Below are 22,147 nucleotides of genomic sequence, written 5' to 3'. Positions count from 1 at the left end.
GAAAGAAAGAAAAAACCCTACAATAATGTAATATCTCACCCCAATTAAAATGGCTTTTATTAAAAAAATGAAAAATAACAGACACTGGTGAGGATGTGGAGAAAAGGAACCCTCATAACCCGTTGGTGGGAATGTAAATTAGTACAGCCACTATGGAATGCATATCCAAAAAAAAAAAAATGGAAATCAGTAAATTGAAGAGATATCTGTACTCCCATGTTCATTGCAGCACTGCTTACGAAAGCCAAGATATGGAATCAACCTAAGTGTCCATCAACAGAAGAATGAAAAAAGAAAATGTGGTATATATACACAATGGGATATTATTCAGCCATAAAAAAGTGAAATCCTGTGATTTGCAGCAACATTGATGGAACTGTAGTTCATTATGTTAAGCAAAATAAGCCAAGCACAGAAAGACAAATATCACATATTCTCACTTATCAATGGAAGCTAAAATTAGATCTCATGGAGGTAGAGAGTTGATTGGCAATTACCAGAGGCTGGGAATAGTAGAGGGGAGGGGAAATGAAGCGAGGTATGTTAATGTGTACAAAAATACAGTTTGATAGAAGGAATAAGATCTAGTGTTCTATAGTACAATAGGGTGTCTATAGTTAACAATAATATATTGTATATTTCAAACAAGCTAGACAAGAAGAATTGGAATGTTGTTAACATAAAGAAAAGATAAAAGTTCAAGGTGATAGATATTCAAATTACTCTGATTTGATCATGATCATTACAAATTGTATGCATGTATCAAAATATCATGTATACCCCCAAAATATGTGTAAGTTATGTATCGATAAAAAAAAAAAAGGAAAGAAGACAGTCACTGTGCAGGGAAAAGTTTTGCATATCATATTTCTGAAAAAGAAGTTGCATTTAGAATATAAAAGAACTCTAAAAATTAAATAATGAGACAAATAATCCAATTAAAAATGGGCAAAAAATATTGGAATAGACATGTTTCCAAGGAAGATAAAGGGATGGCTAAGAAGTACATGAAAAGATACTAAATGCCGTATGAGATACCACTCTACAATTACTGGAATGACTGTAATCAGTACAACAGACAAATGTTGATTACAATGTGGAGAAACTGGAACCCTTAATCATTGTTTGTGGGAATGTAAAATATCACAACCACTTTGGAAAACAACGTGGCCATTTCTTCAAATATTCAACATAGAGGTCCCAATGACCAAGCAGTTCCATTCCTGGTAATCTACCCAAAAGAACTGAAAACATATGTCCACACAAAAGCTTGTACACAAATGTTCACAGCAGCACTATTTACAATACTCAGAAAGTGGAAATGACCCAATTGTCTCAATTGATGACTGGATAGACAAAATGTGCTATAGCCAAACAATGGAATACTATTTAGCCATAAAAAGGAATGGAATACCGATACATGCCATCACATGGATGAAACTCAAAAACATTATGCTAATTGAAGCCAGACACAAAAGACTACATATTATATGATTCCATTTAAATGAAATGTGATGTAAAGGCAAATCTATAGAGACAGAAAGATTACTGGTTGCTCTTACATGGAGCTGGAAACAGGGATTCAATGTAAACGGGAATAAGGTATCTTTCTTTTAAAAACAAGTTTTATGTTATGTTCAGGGGTCCATGTGCAGGTTTGTTGCATAGGTAAACTTGTGTCATGGGAATTTGTTGTACAGATTATTTCATCACCTGGGTATTAGTTTTTTTCATGATTCTCTCCCTCCTCCCACCCCCACCCTTCAATAGGCCCCAGTGTGTATTGTTCCCCTCTATATGTCCATGTGTCCTCATCATTTAGTGCCCCCTTGTAAGTAAGAACATGCAGTATTTAGTTTTCTGTTCCTGCATTAGTTTGCTAAGGATAATGGCCTCCAGCTCCATCCATGTCCCTGCAAAGGACATGATCTTGTTCTTTTTTATGTCTGCATAGTATCTCATGGTGTATATGTAGCACATTTTCTCTATCTGGTCTACCATTGATAGATATTTAGGTTGATTCTATGTCTTCACTACTGGAAACAGTGTGGCAATGAATATATGTCTGCATGTGTCTTTATAATGGAATGATTTATATTCCTTTGGGTATATACCTGGTAATAGGATTGTTGGGTCGATAGTATTTCTGTCTTTAGGTCTTCAAGGAATTGCCACATTGTCTTCCATAATGGTTGAATTAATTTACACTCCCACCAACATTATATAAGTGTTTTTCTCCACAACCTCGCCAGGATGTTATTTTTTGGCTTTTTAATAATAGCCATTCTGACTGGTGTGAAATGGTATCTCATTGTGGTTTTAATTTGCATTTCTCTAATGATTAGTGATGTTGAGCTTTTTTTCATATGCATGTAGGCCACATACATATCTTCTTCTGAAAAGTGTCTGTTCACGTCCTTTGCTCACTTTTAAATGTTTTTTTTTTTTTTGTAATTTTAAGTTCCTTATAGATGTCAGATAGTAGACCTTGTCAGATGCATAGTTTGCAAATATTTTCTCGCATTCTGTAGGTTGTCTGTTTACGCTATTGATAGTTTCTTTTGCTGTGCAGAAGCTCTTTAGTTTAATTAGATCCCATTTATCAATTTTTGCTTTTATTGCAATTTCTTTTGGAGTCTTCCTCATGAAATCTTTGCCAGGGTATATATTCTGAATGGTATTGCTTATGTTGTCTTCTAGGGTTTTTATAGTTTTGGATTTTACATTTAAGTCTTTAATCCATCTTGAATTAATTCTTGTACATGGTGTAAGGAAGGGGTCCAGTTTCAATCTTCTGCATATAGCTAGCCAGTTTTTTCAGCAGCATTTATTGAATAGGGATTCCTTTCCCCATTGCTCTTTTTTTGTCAGGTTTTTTGAAGATCACACAGTTGTAGGTGTGTGGTCTTATTTCTAGATTCTTTATTCTGTTCTATTGGTCTATGTGTCTGTTTTTGTACCAGTACCATACTGTTTTGGTTTCTGTAGTCCTGTAGTGTAGTTTGAAATCAGGTAGCACAATGCTTCCAGCTTTGCTCTTTTTGCTTAGGATTGCCTTGGCTATCTGGGCTCTGTTTTAGTTCCGTATGAATTTTAAAATAGTTTTTTTTTTCTGGTTCTGTGAAGAATCTCAATGGTAGTTTAATAAGAATAGCACTGAATTTATAAACTGTTTTGGGCACAATTGCCATTTTATTTTTTTCAGTTTCTAAAAGCCGAGAAAGTATGGCCTTTTAAAAGATATTGATTCTTCCTCTCCACGAGCATGGAATGCTTTCCATTTGTTTGTGTCATCTCTGATTTCTTTGAGCAGTGGTTTGTAGTTCTCCTTGTGGAGCTCTTTCACCTCCCTAGTTAGCTGTGTTCCTATGTATTTTATTATTTTTGTGGCAATTGTGAATGGGATTTTGTTTCTGATTTGGCTCTCGGCTTGACTGTTGTTGTATAGGAATGTATAGGAATGCTAGCAATTTTTTCACATTGATTTTGTGTCCTGAAACTTTGCTGAAGTCATGAGCTGAAGAAGCTTTTGGGTTGAGACTATGGGGTTTTCTAGATGTAGGATCATGTCGTCTGCAAACAGGGATAGTTTGACTTTCTCTTTTTCTATTTGGATGCCCTTATTTCTTTCTCTTGCCTGATTGCCCTGGCCAAGACTTCCAATACCATGTTGAATAGGAGTGATAAGAGAGGGCGTTCTTGTCTTGTGCCTGTTTTCAAGGGGAATGCTTCCAGCTTTTGCCCATTAAGTATAATCTTGACTGTGGGTTTGTCGTATATGGCTTTGGAATAAGGTATCTTATGGGGGTAATAGAAATGTTGTAAAACTGGATTATGGCAATTGTTAAATAATTTAGTAAATTTATCGAAAATTATTGAATTTTACACTTAGGTGGCTGAATTTTATGGTATGTAAATTATATTTCAATACACGTTCTAAGAATCTATCATTCAGACCTCCATTTTTCAACCATCTAGTCAACAGGACAGAGTATACCATGACTTTGAGGTTATGAACAATTTATTCTCCCAATTTTTTATTTTATCCATTATAGAATCATGGGGGAATAACTCACTTCTCAAATAATTCTTTCCAAATAATCAATGCAAAAGAATTTATTTTAAGAAAGGCAAACTCAGGAGGTTGAGGCTGCAGTGAGCCATGATCATGCACCAGAGTGAGACCCTGTCTCTAAAAACAACAACCAAAAAGGCTGGGAGTGGTGGCTCATGCCTGTGATCCCAACGCTTTGGGCAGATCACCTGAGGTCAGGAGTTTGAGACCAGCCTGACCAACATGGTGAAACCCTGTCTGTACTAAAAATACAAAAATTAGCCAGGTGTGGTGGTGGGCACATGTAATCCCAGCTACTTGGGAGGTTGAGGCAGGACAATCGCTTGAACCTGGGAGGCGGAGGTTGCAGTGAGCTGAAATCGTGCCACCGCACTCCAGCCTGTGGGACAGAGTGAGACTCTGTCTCAAATAAAAAGAAAAAAAAGTAAAAGAGGGCAAAAATTTAAAAGTTATTTTTATATCATCAATAGGAAAGGCTAAATAGTCACGTCTTCTCCTGATCAACAGGACATATCGGGGAAGAGTTGGTAAGTCAATGCAAAGTTACTGATTTGCAGAAGAGCGGATGCTGCCTGATTTAGTTGATCTATTGTAAATCAACTTTCTCACTTTGGTAGTTTCAATACTTTAAAAATATTTATAAGCCATTTTAATTTAAACATGTGATAAAAGCTTTTGAGATTTGCAAAACTGTACCTGCTTAACATGAGCTTGTGTGGTGAGAATATAAATTTTCTTTGTTTAATTTTAAGCTTAAAACAGTCAAAAGGAAAGTGTTTTTGTTTTTTAAGAACCTGAGGCAAATTTAATTCCCAATGCTCACTTTCCTGTGGGGATCCACTGATTGAGTTGTTAATTGAGTAACTCTCTTGTAAAATGCAAAATGATGGGTTTATTTCCCTTCTAGAACTTACTAAGGAAATATACAGAAACAGATGCATATTTTTAAAATTTTAAGCTTCAGAATAGTTTGACATATTCAGTTAGACTGATATAAGTTACTGTGCATTAATGGTTATGTATTTTATGGTTTGAAACAATGCCTGAGCTGGGGAGAGTCTTGAAGTTCTAACTATCAGGGGGTTAAAACTAGGGCCATCGAGATTAAGTCAAAGTCAAAGACAAGTGAGGCCTGTCTGCATTTTATTTAAGGAGTGTGTCCATCAATAGTTCACATAATCCAAAGTTAGTATAATTCTGACAAAACACAGAAGGTATTTCTATTTAATGACTAAAGTGATACCAAAATGTGGCAATAGCATAACACAGCTTATCTTTCACATACTTGCCCACTTTGAAATTGATTATGTTCTTCCTGATAATTTTTTTACTTGAACTATTTCAAAAGTTGCATGCATAGTCAAACTCTCAATATTTTGTATTGTACTATCTTAAATTTGCATAGTTAAAATTCCAAAATTGTGACCAAATTGGAACATGTAAAGCAGTACTCTCTGGTATCATCTCTCTACTCCTTTCCAGCCACACTGGCTGTCTTCTAGATTCTTGAGTACTAAGTACCGCATGCTTTTCCTACCAAAAGACCTTCACATGTGCTCTTTCTGGGATGTTACCCACTCTCATTCCCAACTTCTTCTTCACCTAGGTAAATTCTACTCATGCTTAGGGTGCCACCCTCAATATCAGGTCAGGTTTCTTCATTAGTGGTTCTCATGGAAGTATATTCCTTCAGAGTTCTTATTTCAGTTTTAAATTATATGCTCATAATTGAAGTGCATTTTTGATTAAGTGTTATAAGGAAAGAGTCAAAGTTCCATTTTGCTCTCAGTAGCTAGCATGGTTGCTGACACACAAATGGTGCTTAACAATAATTTGTTGAATGAATTAATTGAATTAATGAACAAATATCCATAGTTGCTTCATTAAACTATAATTCAGCTATAGCAGCCCAGATAATAAAATGAATCATGGGTTTTATTTATTTTTATTTTTATTTTTTGAGATCGAGTTTCACTCTTGTCTCCCATGCTGGAGTGCAATGGTGTGATCTCCGCTTACTGCAACTTACACCTCCCAGGTTCAAGCAATTCTCGTGCCTCAGCCTCCTGAGTAGCTGGGATTACAGCCGCACACTGCCACGCCCGGCTAATTTTTGTATTTTTAGTAGAGACAGGGTTTCACCATGTTGGCCAGGCTGATCTCGAACTCCTGACCTCAAGTGATCCGCCTGCCTGGGCCTCACAAAGTGCTAGGATTACAAGCGTGAGCTACTGCACCTGGCCCATGGGTTTTAAAAGGGAAGGACCCTTCGATATTATAATAATAGGTAATGTTTATTGAACCTTTTATACATGTACCAGTCACTATTTTAAATGCTTTTTGTGCATTATCTCATTTAATTCTCCCTCAAATCCTGTGAGATAGGCATCATAATTATTCTCACTTTACTGGTGAGGAAGTTGAGATAGATCTTATTGTTATCAAGAGGAAAGCTTGGATTCAATCTGGGCAGTCTGACTTCACACTTTATGTTCTTAAATGTTATCTAGCCCAAACCCACCATTTTCCAGATGAGGAAATTGAGGCCCAGAAGGGAAGTGACTTGTTCAAATTCTTAAACCAATTTAATGGCAAAGCCAGGAGTAGAACCCAGGTAATCTGGATTAATAATGTGTAGCTTTAACTAGCTTATTCGGCTACTGATAATAAATTAACTTTAATAATAAATGTTTAATATAATTACTCTTCTAATTTTATCTTTAAAATGTTATCTTTCTCCAAATGAAGATCAGAGGCTCTTTGAGCCAGGAGTTTACTAATTTTCTTAGATGAACACCTAATAAAAGGAGAAGTATTTGGGGGAAGGGAGATGGAGTTATTTCTAAGGAATCAAAATAAGAACTATTAGTAAAACACTTAACATCTACTAAAAAATAGCAAATGTTAAGTATGCTCTGACTGCTCAACTGGTGCCAAGGCTTTACAAGAAGGTCTTTGATCTTCCCAACAAGCCTATGGGAACAATAGTATTGTTATACTAGGTTTTTTTTTTTTTTTTTTTTTTTTTGTGGGGGCTGGTGATTAGAGGCTCTGGGATATAGAGAGATTAAAGTAATTGGTCCCGGCCAGGCGCGGTGGCTCACGCCTGTAATCCCAGCACTTTGGGAGGTGGAGGCGGGTGGATCACGAGGTCAGTAGATTGAGACCATCCTGGCTAACACGGTGAAACCCCGTCTCTGCTAAAAATACAAAAAATTAGCCAGGCGTGGTAACGGGCACCTGTAGTCCCAGCTACTCGGTGAGGCTGAGGCAGGAGAATGGCGTGAACCCGGGAGGCGGAGTTTGCAGTGTGCAGATATAGCGCCACAGCACTCCAGCCTGGGTGACAGAGCGAGACTCTGTCTCAAAAAAAAAAAAAAAAAAAAAAAAAAGGAATTGGTCCCAAATCACATAGCTAGTACGTGATGGATCGAAGCTCACTCTCCACTCTGATTCCAAAATAGGGAGAAGGATGGAAGGTGAGATATAGGCTACTGGCATTTTGTGACATTGTTCCCTCCATAACAATGGATGGAGGTTCTTTTGTTCCAAGGTACTTAAGGACAGCAAATCATTAGTTATTTTATATGTGATTATTTATCTTAAATTGGCCACTGGGTGTTTTTTAATTTAAACTATTAAATTATACCTGTCTGTTTTGTCTGTGAGCGCCTAGAGGGAAACACATGTGCTTTATATTTCTTTTTTTTTCCTAGCATCTAGCACAATATCTGACACAGAGTGAATTATTTATTGAATAATGGCTATTAATATGAATATTTATCATATTTTTGACATGGTATAGTTAATACAGTTATGCTGGTAAATGAATTTTGAGATACAGACATGGAATTATGATAAGACAAACATAAAGGGCTTTGCCAGCTCTGGTGAAACTCTTTGAAGATTATCTGTTGTGCAATCTTGAGGAAGTTTACTGCACCAATCTTTGTCCCAATTTTCTTACATGTAAAATAGGGAAGAAGCTTCCTTTGCAGGGTTGTTGTGAGAAATTATAATTCACGTAAAGTAACTGACACATAGCAGACAATAAATAAATGAGTTATCATCTTGGGTCAGTGAAGGGGAGATAGACTGAGATCCCATTATGAGGTGGGGAAGATGTTTTAGGGAATTCATGCCCCTAATATAGCAGTTTTTAATTTGTAACTTCCACGAAATTCTATGTAAAAACCTGAATATGTTTGTTTTTCTGGGGAGAAGGCCCACTGATTTAATTCATTTCTTAAAGTGGTATGTGGCCTAAAAAGTTTAATAACTATAGCTCCAATTACTTTTAAATAGAAACCTGTATTAAAACAGTGCCACAATCACCCCTCCCCAAAATTAGGTCCATCAAAACTCAGTTCCAAGACAGATCAAATGCCTTTAGACAAAGGACCTACCATCTTCCCCCTGAACTCTAGTATGAACAAAAATGATGTGAAACCACAGGGAAAAGAATGGGACCACTAGCTTACCCCAACTCTGCCACTAGTTATCTAAGGCCATATTAACCAGAATATACCTCTGAATCCTGCAAGGCATAAAGAATACACATTTGGAATCTCTATCACATGTGAAACTTCTAGAACCTGAGAGAAATGAAGCTTAGAGCATTAAATAGATCTGATCATAGGGTCTTTAACTGCTCTGCCCCTTATTCCCCATCCTTTCCCATCCCCTTAGCCCTGAAATTCAAAATCTCCTTCACTCTTTAAATTAATGAGTTGGGGGTTTGGTTTCAATGTCTCATGGTCCATGGTGAAGAGAAAAAGACAATACAGTGCATATTAAACAAAGGACTATCTGATTGTCTTTTGGTGTTAAATGATCTTCTGTGATTTGATAACAAATAATTTTTTAAAATACTCCCTACTGAGCACAATAAAAAGTTGGCTACTATAAAGACTCTCCTTTCCATTTCTTTTCTCTTGTTAAAAAAACTTCCAGGTACAGCATGGGCAACATAGTGAAACAGTCTCTACAAAAAATAGAAAAATTAGCCAGGTGTGGTGGTACACACCTGTAGTCCCAGCTCCTTGGGAGACTGAGGTGAGAGGATCACTTGACCTGGGAAGTGTAGGTTACAGTGAGTCAAGATTGTGCCACTACACTCTAGTCTAGGTGGCAGAGTGAGACACTGTCTTAAAAAAAAAAAAAAATCCAGGTGTGAAATCCAAGTCCAAAAATCACTGAATTAGGGCAATGTTGCAATAATCCAGGTGAAATACCATGAAAGCTTGAATTAAGGCAGTGGTAATGGTGATAAAAAGGCAGGAGAACTGAGAGTGACCGGTTGGATGTGAGGTTGGAAGAGGCATGAGTTGCCGGCTTGGATGGTTGGCAGCATCATTCACTGAGCTAGGGCACACTCAGAGGGTAAAGAGCTAGAGCACACTCAGACTTGAATAAATGTCTGAGGATGTTGCTGAATGTCCAGGTAGAAACAGCCAGCCTACAACTGAAAATATAAGCCAGGAACATGGGGGAGATTTGTGGACATCTAGGTGGTAGCTGAAGTGGTAGAAGTGGATAAGGTTATCCAGTGAGAAGAGAGACATTTCCTCATGCACATTTTTTACTTTCTTTGAGCAGTGGTGTTCAAAACCAAGGAAGTGACTGTTGGCTCATGTGTGCCTCAATGATGTTGCTACGGTTAGCCAGACTCTAGGCTCTGATGGGTGACTCAAATGGTTTGAGCAATTGAAAACAAAGTTCAATTTTTCTAGACATAGCAAATACTTTGAAATACTGGGTACTGTAGGGACTGAGTTCAGAAAAGTCCTGAATAAAGGCAACGAAGTCCATGAGTGAGTGGTAAGTAACATGACGTAGGAACTGTAGGGAATTATGGAAAATCTGACATCTTTTGGGTACCAGGCAAATCAGCATTTATTACTTTCAATAAACAGCTTTAACACTTTGAGAGGACTGCATCTCTGCAGATTCCATCTGGATCACAAAACAAAGACACAATTTGTTTTAAGGTCTCTGAAGACTGGACACACTAGAAGATGATTCCTCAATTTGAGGGGCAAAAGAATCCCCTACACAAAACTCTAGCCCAGTGCTTCTCAAACTTTAACGTGCACACAAAACACCCAGGGATCTTGTTAAAATTCAGATTCTCATTCAGCAGAATTGGTGTAGGGCTTGGAATTTGGCATTCCTAACAAGTTCCCAGATGATGGCAATGCTGCTGGTCTAGTCAAAGTGTTACTCAAAGTATGATTAGAACCTTCTATGGTAATTTGACATTGATGAGTGGACTTATCTCAAACAGGGTACCAACTTTTTGCAATTCGTTTCTTTCCCCTTATGTTTATCTCAAAATGTAATTTTACATGTTAAACCTAATACTTTTGGGCTTTTATTTTGCATATCTTTTTTCCATTTAACTTTCTTAGAAATTCATTTTTGTTGTGTTTTATAATAGTATTAGTCTGTGATGGATTGCAAAAACTATTGGTCCCTCACCACAGATAGTTTGAGAAACACTGCTCTAGATGATAAAGAACGTTTTATTTGGGACATAGATTTAATTAGAAATGGTTTGATTTCTAATACATATGATTCTAAAGCAGTATTTTAAATTTTTCTTTTTATTTATTTCATAAACAATAACAAAACTCAGCTAGGTAACATTATGACAGTTTCACCGTACATTCAGTCACAAATATTTGAAACCTTCGCAACAAGAACAACAAAACCAGAAGTGTTACAAGAATAATTTACAAGAAAATCTATAAAACAGCAAGAAGCTCACAAATGTTCATTTTCTTTTGCACAAGATCACTACACTCTTTCACAACATGTTTTGTGTTACAAAATTTCCAACAAAAGTGTATTTTTTTTCTTTGTATTGTGGTTTCTAAAACCAGAAACTTTGAAGTAAATATCCTTTTATTAGCACCTAGTGGTGCAGAAAAAGGAAAACTCTCACATACAGATACTTCACAGCACTTTTCTAAGAAAAATATACACTTACAAAATATGTTACAAATTGGCACACTTAAAAATATACAAGATTTTGTAGACGTCTTAAGAGTGATCCTTAAGCTTTATACTTCAATTGATTCTACAGGTTATTTATAAAGCTTAACTCTAAAAGAAAAAAAAAGGCAAATAATTTCCTAACATTTTTAAGTTGCAGTGTCATATGTCAAACAGAAACTTAGATTACATTCATAAAAAAGGGCCTCTAACGCTTTTATTTTAAATTTTCTTAAATGCTTAAGGGGCTTGGGGAAGAAGAAAAAAAAATGGGAATAATCATTTTCTTTAGCACCATAAATCAGCAACTTACTAAAGAGGTGCATTCAGTTCTATGGAAACTAAGGACTAGTACATTCAAAACTCTGTAGGCAGCAAACTCCAGTCAGTGCTACAGGTATCCCAGTAGAGCATCTTAAGATTTCCACTCTCCTCACGGGGAGTGAAAAACAAAAGGCCTCCTCTAGTTTTCATTCTAAGCCATTTTTTGTGCTGTAAATAACCAGTCATCTCTCAAACAGGCAGAATGATTTCAGTATCTCTTTTCTTCTTTTTGAAATGGGATTTCATTCTGAGACTCAGAAACCCCTGAGCTTGTTAGATGGACAGACATCCTTTCCATCTTATGTGGATGAGTGTTTCTTCAGTGTCTTTAGTATCAATTTACCCAGACACTGATTTTGAAAGCCTCATTCACACCGTAAACTTTGTACTAAACCTCTATCTTTTACATTGTCCTTCTCCAATGTCTTACCTCTTAGTTACGATTCTGAAACCAAGAGTACATCTCAAGTATGTAGCTGCAATGGGAGCTCTGCTTCACGACTGTAGCTAATGTTTAATGCTGAGTAAAAAATGTGCCTTAAAGGGTAGCCTGAGTCCTGTCATCAAAATAATCACAAGCTGGTTGAGGACCCTCAAGCTGATGATGGTGTTTCCCAAGTTAAACAGAAAATTTTTTTCTCCCTTATTTGGGTCTTTGAGAAACCTTTACAAAATCCCTGGCCTACATTTTGTTGACAAGATTCCTGTTTGTTACTAAAAGTTTGATTTTGGTACTAAATCTTCTAAATGTAACTATAGGCTTAGTGAATTTTATGATTAGAAAACAAACCAACCTCACATTAGTTTTATTTTATAAAAAGAACATATTTCTGTAGTGATGAGCAGTCATTAAAAAAATCCCTAAATGAAAATGGTAGCTCCTTAAATTAGATAATTTCTCAATAATAAAGGAGAAAATAAACATTTCTATTTCTAGCAATAGTGAGGACTAGCTAGTGCTCCATTCTCCTCTTCAGCATAGAAACTTAGCTCTCTTCAATTCTTGGAACTGTTCTGAGAGCATCTGTAAGCTGAAGACATGTTTGATCTACATCACACTGGTCCAGCTTGGTAATAGCAAGCATGGCTAAAAGGTCCTTGGATATGGTTTTTCTCCTTTAGGCAGCAAATGCTAATTCAAACCTACTAAAACAGAAATTCACTAGAACTGCAAAACCTCACATAGGACTTAGGATGCTTGCTAGAGTTGTTTCTAGTTTTTGAAGCATCCTTTTGCCTCTCTCTTACACACATATACACATACTCCCCTCCCTCGCCCCCTCACACACGCAGATGCTTCCCAGCAAGGAAAAAGTTCAGAGAATGTGAAAGTTATCACAAAAGCCCAGCTAGCACCAAGGACTTCAGTGAGATGGCTGAAGAAGTGATGATCAAAGTAATGCAGGAGATTTGAAAACATTAGGAAAAGGTAAGGCCTTGACACATAGTTGCACAGAGTAACAAGAAGTCAGAAGGGAAAGCTGGGAGGAAGCAGCATATGTGAAGAAGCTGGTATAAGAGACCTTGGAGACGCCGAAAGGATGGTCACTGGTTCAAGCCAATTATCAAAGCCCAAACATGACCCCCAAAGTCTCATTACCCTTCTCCATATAGTATAGCACCTAACCAGGGCAGGAGATGAGACCTATTCTTAACAGATCTTCAGGGAAAAGGAATTTCTAAGTTTCCTCAGTCATGTGATATAATTTGTCCATGTGGGCACGAGTGTGTGTTTAAAATTATATTTGAGGGATGAAGTACCACCTATTAGGTACAATGTACACTATTTGGGCGATGGGTACACTAAAAGCCCAGATTTCACCACTAAGCAATATATCCATGTAACACAACTGTCCTGTACCCCTAATCCATAAAAATAAAAAAAAAATTTAATTAAAAATTAGATTTGAAAGTAGCCAAAGAAATTAAAGGCAATTAAGAATGGGAAGGTTTCCCTCTGAACTTTCAGAACAAAGCAGCCTGACTAAGATTGTTGAGCCCTGACAATTTGGGCGGGTGGGATATAAGAGCATAAAAGAAAAATTCTAAGACCAAGGTCTGAGATTAAGTAAGAAGAGTAAGGCAGGTTACCATTTCCAGGAAAGTAAAGATTAAATGGGACTCTGTTAGGGAGGCATTAATAGGAAACAGCTTCTCAGAGGGGAGAGGTTAGAAGGGAGTGGTAATCAGGAATTTCAGACCAAGGATAATATATATTTCCGACTTGAGATACCAGTGATAGGGCAAAACACTATTTTTATGCTCTACTAAGGCAGCTGGTTATGACAGGAAGAAAAAGAACTGTGAGAGCAGAGACAGGACCAACAAAATGCTAAATGATGAACATCTCAGAACACAATGTACTGAGAGGAATATTAAATGCAATTAAGAGAATAAACATCTTCTGCCTTGGCCTATTGCTCATGTCTCAAACTCTGTTTCTTTTTATGTTTCAGTACAAAGTGACTGGTTATGCGTCACTAATTTATATGTTAAAAACATATAATACACTGCAGGCCAATTAAAAAGGTGCTTTAAAATAACAATTCTCTTTGGAGAAAGGGATGAACTATGCCCTAGAATTGGCCCTTAATGGGCTCCATAGGAGCAACTGAAAGAATATCCATTCCAAAGGACTTATGATAGCAAGTTCTCACAAGGAAATTATTTCCAACAGTTTCAGGCTGTCCTACCCCACTCACACCCCATTCTCCAAAGCTGAATGATACCAAAAAAAAAAAAAAAAAAAAAAAAAAAACCTGGGACAGCTGCTCCTGTATTACTTTTATAAAAACACATTGTATTAATGGAACATTTTCTTTATTTTTTCATTAATTGCCACCTTTTCATTACATAGAAAGCACTCCACTCCTCTAAGCCAGCAGGTGACTCTGAGGTCTGGAGTCTTGGGGATCACAATACAGGCAGAGTTGGTGATTCCAAGCCAAAATTCAGCTGCAAAACAGAAAAAACAAAAACAAAAACAAAACAAAGACCAGTTTCTAGGGACTGGCCATAGCATTTAATACAGCTAGCTATCAGAAAAGAGAAACAGAAGAAAATTTTCCAGTTTGGTTATTTTCCCTTTTGGATGGTAGCTATAGGGCAGGAGACATATTTCATCTGGTGCCTTTCCACTAAGTAATTTTCCAGGGCTCACTGCACACAGAACATCAAAGCCTAGGAATGGGCCTGTACCAGCCTCACAGAATGCTCCTCACCCACGCATCCCCACAGACACACGAGACTGACGCTGGGAACACACAAGATCAAGAACACAGGCTTGTTCATTTTATGACCCAGCTGTAAGGAATAGAGCAGGCTGGTGAAAGGAATCATGGACTGGGAAGTATATATACGTATATACATGACAGGCTTCCTTCCATTTCTCTCTGACTACTTTCAAATGTTGCTTCTCTGATGGTGAATACATTTAGGTGGCATTGACTAGGTAGGTTCATATTTTGCTTAAAATTTTCCTTTTGAAACATCTTCCCTTTTTTTGTTAAATCCCCTTTTTCCCTTCCCACTTACTCTCCACCCTCCCACCCCAGCCTATATATTCACAAGTTAATAGGTTAGTAACAATATTAGTAAGAATAGTAACAACGACAACAACTAACAATATTAATAATATTAATCCCCTATATCTGTATAGCACTTTATGATCTACAAAGCGCTCTCACATCCATTATCTCACCTGTGCCATAATGCATCAGTCATCAGATGCATAGGCCTTCAATTGTGCAAATAAAAGAGATCAAATGTTAGAAGTCAAGTGGTGAATAAAGGGGAAGAAAAATTAGTAGTGAGGAATGTTGGGGCTGTGAAATTTTTTTAAAAGTAGGGGAGTACTGAATAAAAAATGTGATTTTAAAATTTGTACTTAAAATTGAGATTTAAGTTTAATGTACGGCATCAAATATTGGTTATCCTCAGACTAAGTATATACGGCCCAAATCAGTTGTTGCCACAAATTGTTCATCTTATCTGATAGTAAATGTAAAAATTTGGTTGAACTGGGATGTCTTAACATTTTCTTTAAATGACATTGGCATTGCAAGATTAAACACTGAAAGAACACTAAAGCCATGATATGAGTGCACTTTTGACAAAACTGGAATAAAACATTTAGGAAACTATTTAAATAAAAGCATTCTATAGACTTCATTTATCATTAGTGTTGATTTTATAGCTATTTTTATAATTTATCCCAGACTATTATAAAATATATAAAACTGAGATATAAAGTATCAGCAATATAACTTTCACTTTAAATAATTTTCAGCTACAGATTTTGCTTTTAGAAAACAAACTTTCAAAGCAGCTGTTTTGTTTCCTTGTAAAACGTTCTGTAAATGCGTATACTTGGGTCCCTGATGGACTTAGCTGTTGTGGTCTTCAGATTTTTCCAAAATTGTAACCCTTAGACAATGGAACAAGCAAATCTTTATTTTGCCTTGTTTAGCCTTGTTTCCATACAGGACAGTAGAGTTTAAAATTTTAAAAGAACGTGTGTGTGTGTATACATATATATATATATACACACACATATATATATACATATATATGTTTGGGTGTGTATATATCCATTTAAAAATAATTAATGAGCTTTAATCTGTGGGTGAATCTGCGAGATGAGGTAAGAAAATCTGGCACATTTCAAACACTATCCTTTAATTTTGGTAAATTGTGTAACACAACATATTTTTCCACCATGATCTACAGGTGCTATCCACATAAGTGGGGGTGGTTAACAGCAAGAATCACTGGAATGTTTCTAGTAAATTAACAGGGACAAGTTCCCCAAATACAACCAAATGTTGATATAGAAGTAAAAATATATACAGTACAGTCACTTGTTTGTAGTTTTGGCACAATGTTTTCAATTTTTTCCTTGTGGGTAAATAGTGCATAAACTACTTGTGCAACTGTATGACTTTTTAAGTCTTTTACATAGAACATGAGATTAAAGTTTGCTCCAAAGACGTATTCCCACAATTTAAAATTCTTTTCTTTAAGCACTTACATGTCAACATACATACCACAAGGCATATTTTGAAAGAAATAAAACACAAACATCAAATGTCTTTCTGGAAAATGCGAGTCTCTTCTTCAAACACAGGTAAAACCCAAAAGGTTGTTTCTGCTTTTAGGAGATTGTAGTCGGAATCCCTGCAGAAAAATCAAACAATTTATGCCATCTTAGTTAGTTTTGGTGTATGTCCCACAAAGGGATCATACAAGCTAAATTTGTTAACATCATACTAGATGCTGTATGATGTAGAAAAAGATACAAATAGCACGGGGCACTAGAAAGCCCTCCTAATTGTCGCATGTTCAGATTTTGTTTTCCAACTAATGCTCTTTTGTTTAAATGATCTTGGTTTTTTGTCTACATGACTTTTAAATTCTATTTTTCAAAATCTGTCTTACTGCAAAGACTTTCGCTTCCAAAAATCATTCAAGAGCATATTTTAGTTCTATTTTCTTAATATGTTGTAACTAGTGATGAATAGCAGAAGAAAAAATAGCTTTGTTAGAGCTTATCCCTAGCCAAGCCACAACAAAATTGCCCAATCTTTTGGGTGGCTTAAAGGTATAGGGATTTTCATGCACTTTAAAATTTTCTTTTTAATTTGAAAAAGAAGGGAATGGGACAGTTTCTTTCATGCAAATTTTTGCTTTCAAGAGGGAAAAAATGAGGGACTGCGGGCTTAGTAGGTAGTAGGAGAGCTAAGGGTGCATCATCTCAGCCATATTGGTGCAGTATTACCTCAGTTTTTCAAAAGAAGCTGTCCCAGACTCATCCTTGTGGACCTGTTCTCGCTCCATGTGCTTTCCCTTACATTTCTCATCTCTCAGGGCCTTGGAGCTGGATTTGTGACGATACAACTTTTTGTGTGTCGGTCCGTTATTGCCTAAAGTGCTCATGTTACTATACTTTTTATCAAAGAAGGTAGAGCGAGAGTCCTCGTTATAACCAGGCATGTTTGCACGACCAGGATCACCTATTGCTGTTTTCCCATTGCTTTTGCTCACACCCTTGATTGACCTGTGATTCTTAGTGGCTCCTGGGGACCCACTGTTGATCTTTTTCTTAGACTCCTGTGGTGTCCCAGCCAATATTTTGAGGGTTTTTAATTTTAGACTATTGGACTCAGGGGAGTAGAATATTTTGGGATCCCCATGGTGCTCCATGGGTTCCCACAGGGGCTCTATGGAGGCCATCATGAATCTCTGCACATCTGCCATACCAGAGGCAATGTTGGACAAGATATAGGAAGGCTCCTGAAACTCCCGTTGGTCATCATCCAGAAGGCTGTTGGTGTTGGTGCCCATGCTCATATCACTCCAGCCTGGGCTGCTCTCCTTCCCCAAGGCCCAATCTCCAGAAAGTCCCTTTTGACTTGGCATCTTCATAGAGGCCATAGGACCACCATGTTGGATACATTCAGCCAATGTCTTCCCAGTGGAGGATATGGTGTTGGTTTGGCTTCCCCCACGGCCAATGCCAATTTGCATTTTCTCTCCATTGATGGCAGCCATGTATTTCCCTTTCTTTGTGGACTTAGGGACCTGGCGGGAGTTTTTGCTAGGTGGCTTTTCAATCCCTTTGTTGTTGCCTTTGAGGGGTTTTTTCCTGGTGTTTTTCTGAGAAGAGCTTTGGTTCATAGCCCCACTCTTGCTGGGTGAACTTTTCTTTCTTGATTTTGACACTTTGTTGTTGGTACTAATTTGACCAGATGGATCATTAAATGTTGACAGGCAAGGGTTTTTTTGGAGCAGGCTGACAGAATCCTCATCATTGAACATATGAAACTGAAACTGGTGGTTATTTAAAGTAAATCCATCCTCCATTTGGACCTGCCGTGAAAGGGTACTGCAGTCCCACTTGATTTTTTCCACACTGTCCAATGGTCCTGGGACACCCTCTTGGAACCCCTTCAGTGTTCCTAGTGTCTTCATACTCTCACATCTGGTAATTTGAGGGGAAAGACTAGGGGTGTCCGGTGGGGACATCTCTGAAAGGGAAGAGTGACGGAATTTGTCAGGGGTGAAGTTGGATATATCCAGGAGATCAGTGGACTCCTTCAGTGGTGCTATCTCATCAATGCTTTGCTGGATCACCAGCTTAGGGCTGCAATGGGCCAGGAAGTCATCAGTGATATCATCATCGCCATCCTTTTCACAGGACTTCAAGCTTAAGGAGCAATAATTACTTGAGCTGACAGAGAGTGGGGCCATTGAATCAAAGCTAAAGAGCCGACCATCATCCATATTGACTGGCCCCTGTTGGAAAGGAAAGCAGATCTCTCCATTATTAAAGTGACATAATTGGTAAGAGTCATCAGATGGGAGTTGGGTATCTTGCATGGAGTCATACAGGACCTTGTTGCAATTACTGCCACCACTATTGAGGCAGATTGGATTGTATGTTGTAGGTGTGAGGTTATTTTCCATGGAGACTACTTGGGAGGCTCCAAATTCACTGGATTGGGTTGGGGCTATCTCCCTTGAGACTTCAGCCATGAATTCCTGGGTGCCAGGCGTAGCCTTGTTGGGCCACACATTTCCATAGTTGCTTGATTCCATTTTGAAGTTATGAGATGACTGCTGCAGCTCAGAGTCAGAGGATGAGGTGAGCACACAGTCCTGGGTAGGCTGGAGGGGTACAAATGATTTTTCGGTTTGAGTGAGGCTGCCCTCATTTTGCTCTGGAGAATGGTGGGTGAAGTATGAGATACTAGTGTTATTTGACAAGTCAGAAGCATCTAACAATGTCTGCAGATACCCTCCAGGGATAACAGGTATACTAGTGGTAACATTAGCTGATGATAAAGGCATTTCAGAAGAGCAGGTCGTTGGTAGAAAAGTAGAATTCTTAGCAGCCTTTGCCTCATGAAATTCAGATAGATGGCAACTGTTTGAGGTCCCAGGAATAACTTCATTCTTCAAATTAGCCTTGGAGGATTGGTCTTCCAAGAGAGGGCTCATTTGAGCACTTGGTTTGCTTTCTTGCCCAGCAGCTTTGACTTTCTTAGATTTTAACCTAGCTTCACTTTTAAATTTGATTTTGTTGAGCACTTTCCTCTCTGGCCCCTTAAACTCTGTGTCTTGGGCTTTGACTTTCACAGAGTCAGGGCCTGTGATGTCATTTAAATGTGATCCATTTGCACAGCTAGGGGCACCCAGAGGTGCTGACTTCAGTGTACCTTTTAGGCCTCCATCTTCTTTACGATTACTAGCTTGCCTCTGATCATTGCATAATGAAATCTGTTTACTACTTGCTGAAATTTCAATGGATGGGATTCTTTGAATCCTGTGCCTGTTGCCAAGTTTAGATTTTCGTTTGCGAGCAGGTGGTAGAAATGACACCTCAAAGCTACCTGGTTCAAAGCTTTGCTTTTGGGAAAAAGGTGTCTTGATGGAGTCCGTGTTGGTGTTTCTCTGCTTCTTCTTCTTTTGCCAGAAGCCTTTCAAGGGTGCCAGTTTGGCATATTTGTTGAGCTGATTCTCACTCAAATTCACTGTTGTCTCACTGGCATCCACCTTACCCAACTTCACCAGCATGTTCTTCTCACCTTTAAAGCGATTAATGATGATATATTTGATAATAACAGGGGGCTCCTTACGGGTTACTTTTCTTCTCTTTTTGGGACACCATTCATCATCATCTTCCTCTTTGGAACCAACTGGCAGCCATTCCTTCCTCTCATTTACTTTTTCACCCTCTAGTGAGTCAACATCATATAGATAATCTTCACTGTATCTGACTTTTCTCTTGGCTCGCAGCCCATAGTTCTGTTGGGAGGAGGAGCTGCCAGAATTAGTGTCCCGAGCCATATAGCGACTACAGTCCTTGATCTCACCCATAGAATCATATGAGATCTCAATGAAGGAACTATCATCACTGAAATTCCCTGATGTATCCAAGCAGTTAGCAAGATGGCCCTGCTTTGGATTCTTAAGTTGCTCTACTTCAGTCCCACTGCATGGTTTATTTAAGGCAGACTTTTCTCCATTATCCTTTCCATCTTTCTTCTCTACACCTTTGTCTTCCTGTCCTTCCTCTTTGCCTTTCTTCATGTCCAAGTTTTTATCTTCCTCCCCCCAGATGATGCTCACATCAGGGACCTTGAATTGGGAAAAATCACTGCTTTGCTTCAGGGCCCCACTCTTAGACTCTCGCTTGGGGCAGGTAGTAAAGACGCTGGGAAAAAAGTTGAATTGGGCATCTTCCTGCATCAAAAGAGTAGTCTTGTCTCGAACATTGTCCTGAAAGGACTCATACCGAATTTTCAGGGAGCAGACATCACTGCCTAGTGTTGATTCATCGTCATCAAACATGTAGTTATCCACATCTTCTTCAGAGAATAGGTTGACAGACAGCTCATTCTTGGAACAGAGGTCAAGCAGTTCAATCTTACTTTCACTAATGAAAGTCTCAAAGTAACCCCAATCCTGATTGGAATTTGCAAGCAAAGCTTCTTCTGTATTGCACTTGTCTAACAGTAATGCCTCATAATAGCTTTTCTGAGCTGGATCCTCCAAGTCAATGTCAGGTTTCTCAGTTTCTCGTCTGTCTCCTGCCCTTGATTTATGCAGGGGGAAGCCTAGGAGCTGGTCTGAGAGCAGCTGCTCTCCATATTTCATATTTTCTCCAGCATTAATACACTGAATCCCTATATCAGAGACTGCACACGTTTCATAATCCCTATTTAGATCACCAACTTTCAGACTGATCCCTGGCTCAGGATCTACCACATCCTTGGATTCCATGAAGCAGCCTAAGCAAGTCCGACTTGGCTGCATGAGGCAGTCCCCATTCAGAGCTGACATGCCTGCAGGCTCCACTATGGCAAATGGAGCTTTCTCACATTCATTGGGAAGTGACCATGTGTTCAGGCCTTTTGCAATGCCAGATGTGAGGGAGATGGCATTCACAGAAGCACTATTGGCAGCATGTTCGGGTGCTTCAATCAGGCCCAAAGGAGAGGGTGGGCTCTGCATACAGGACTTCTTAGAGGGTAGAGGCAGGAGACTCCTGGGATACATCAGGGTCTCCTTTTGCGCCACCGGTATAGGCTGGATAGGTGCAGCAGCTTCTAGAGCTGCAAATGACTTCATTGCCACATCCTGGTCTTCTGAGTCTAAGAAAAAGGGAAAGAAATGACAGGAATAAAATTAAGGGTCTTAGACCAGACTCATTAACTTTCTTTCTCTTGATCAGTTTCTGGTACTTGATCTTATTATATAAGCTAAGCCTTCACATCTCTATCTTTACAAATAAAAACTATGACATTAAAGAACAACCCTGATTTTATATTGAACATTCATGCAAGTGAAAAATAATATTTATTTAGGCCGAGTTTCTTCCTCAGAGAAAGGCAAAGCTCTCCTCAGAAATGAGAAAAGAATTGGACTGCTTGATCAATTGGAAAGTCAAGGCTTTCAAGGGGAAAATGCTCAGATGGAACATTAATACTTTTGAGCTATGAGGCTCAGGCCTGTCCCCCAGATCCATGTTCTGGAAGTTCCTAGTGACTCTACAAGTTCCCTTTCCTTCCTTCCCTCCCTTCCCTTCTCCTTCCTTCCTTCCTCCCTTCCTTCCTTCCTTCCTTCCTTCCTTCCTTCCTTCCTTCCTTCCTTCCTTCTTCCTTCCTCCTTCCTTCTTTTCTTTCTCTTTCTTTCTTTCTTGAAGCTCCTAGTGACTCTACAAGTTCTCTTTCCTTCCCTCCCTCCCTCCCT

General features: G+C 38.3%; 1 protein-coding gene across 1 annotated transcript in view; it reads right to left on the bottom strand.

Moving 5' to 3' along the window:
- Positions 1–10,664: 10,664 nt before the first annotated feature.
- The window catches only part of NEXMIF (neurite extension and migration factor), a 210,613-nt gene continuing 199,130 nt past the window's right edge, over positions 10,665–22,147 (bottom strand). Inside the window, exons 3-4 of the mRNA XM_023202523.2 lie at positions 17,172–21,549; positions 10,665–16,570 (exon numbers count right to left, since the gene is read on the bottom strand). Coding sequence (XP_023058291.1) covers positions 16,477–16,570; positions 17,172–21,549 — 4,472 coding nt within the window. The 3' untranslated portion in view covers positions 10,665–16,476. The remainder of the gene's footprint in view (positions 16,571–17,171; positions 21,550–22,147) is intronic.

The sequence above is a fragment of the Piliocolobus tephrosceles genome, chromosome 12 (genome assembly GCF_002776525.5).
Source record: "Piliocolobus tephrosceles isolate RC106 chromosome 12, ASM277652v3, whole genome shotgun sequence".
Lineage (NCBI taxonomy): Eukaryota > Metazoa > Chordata > Mammalia > Primates > Cercopithecidae > Piliocolobus > Piliocolobus tephrosceles.
This window is presented reverse-complemented; position numbering and strand designations above follow the sequence as displayed.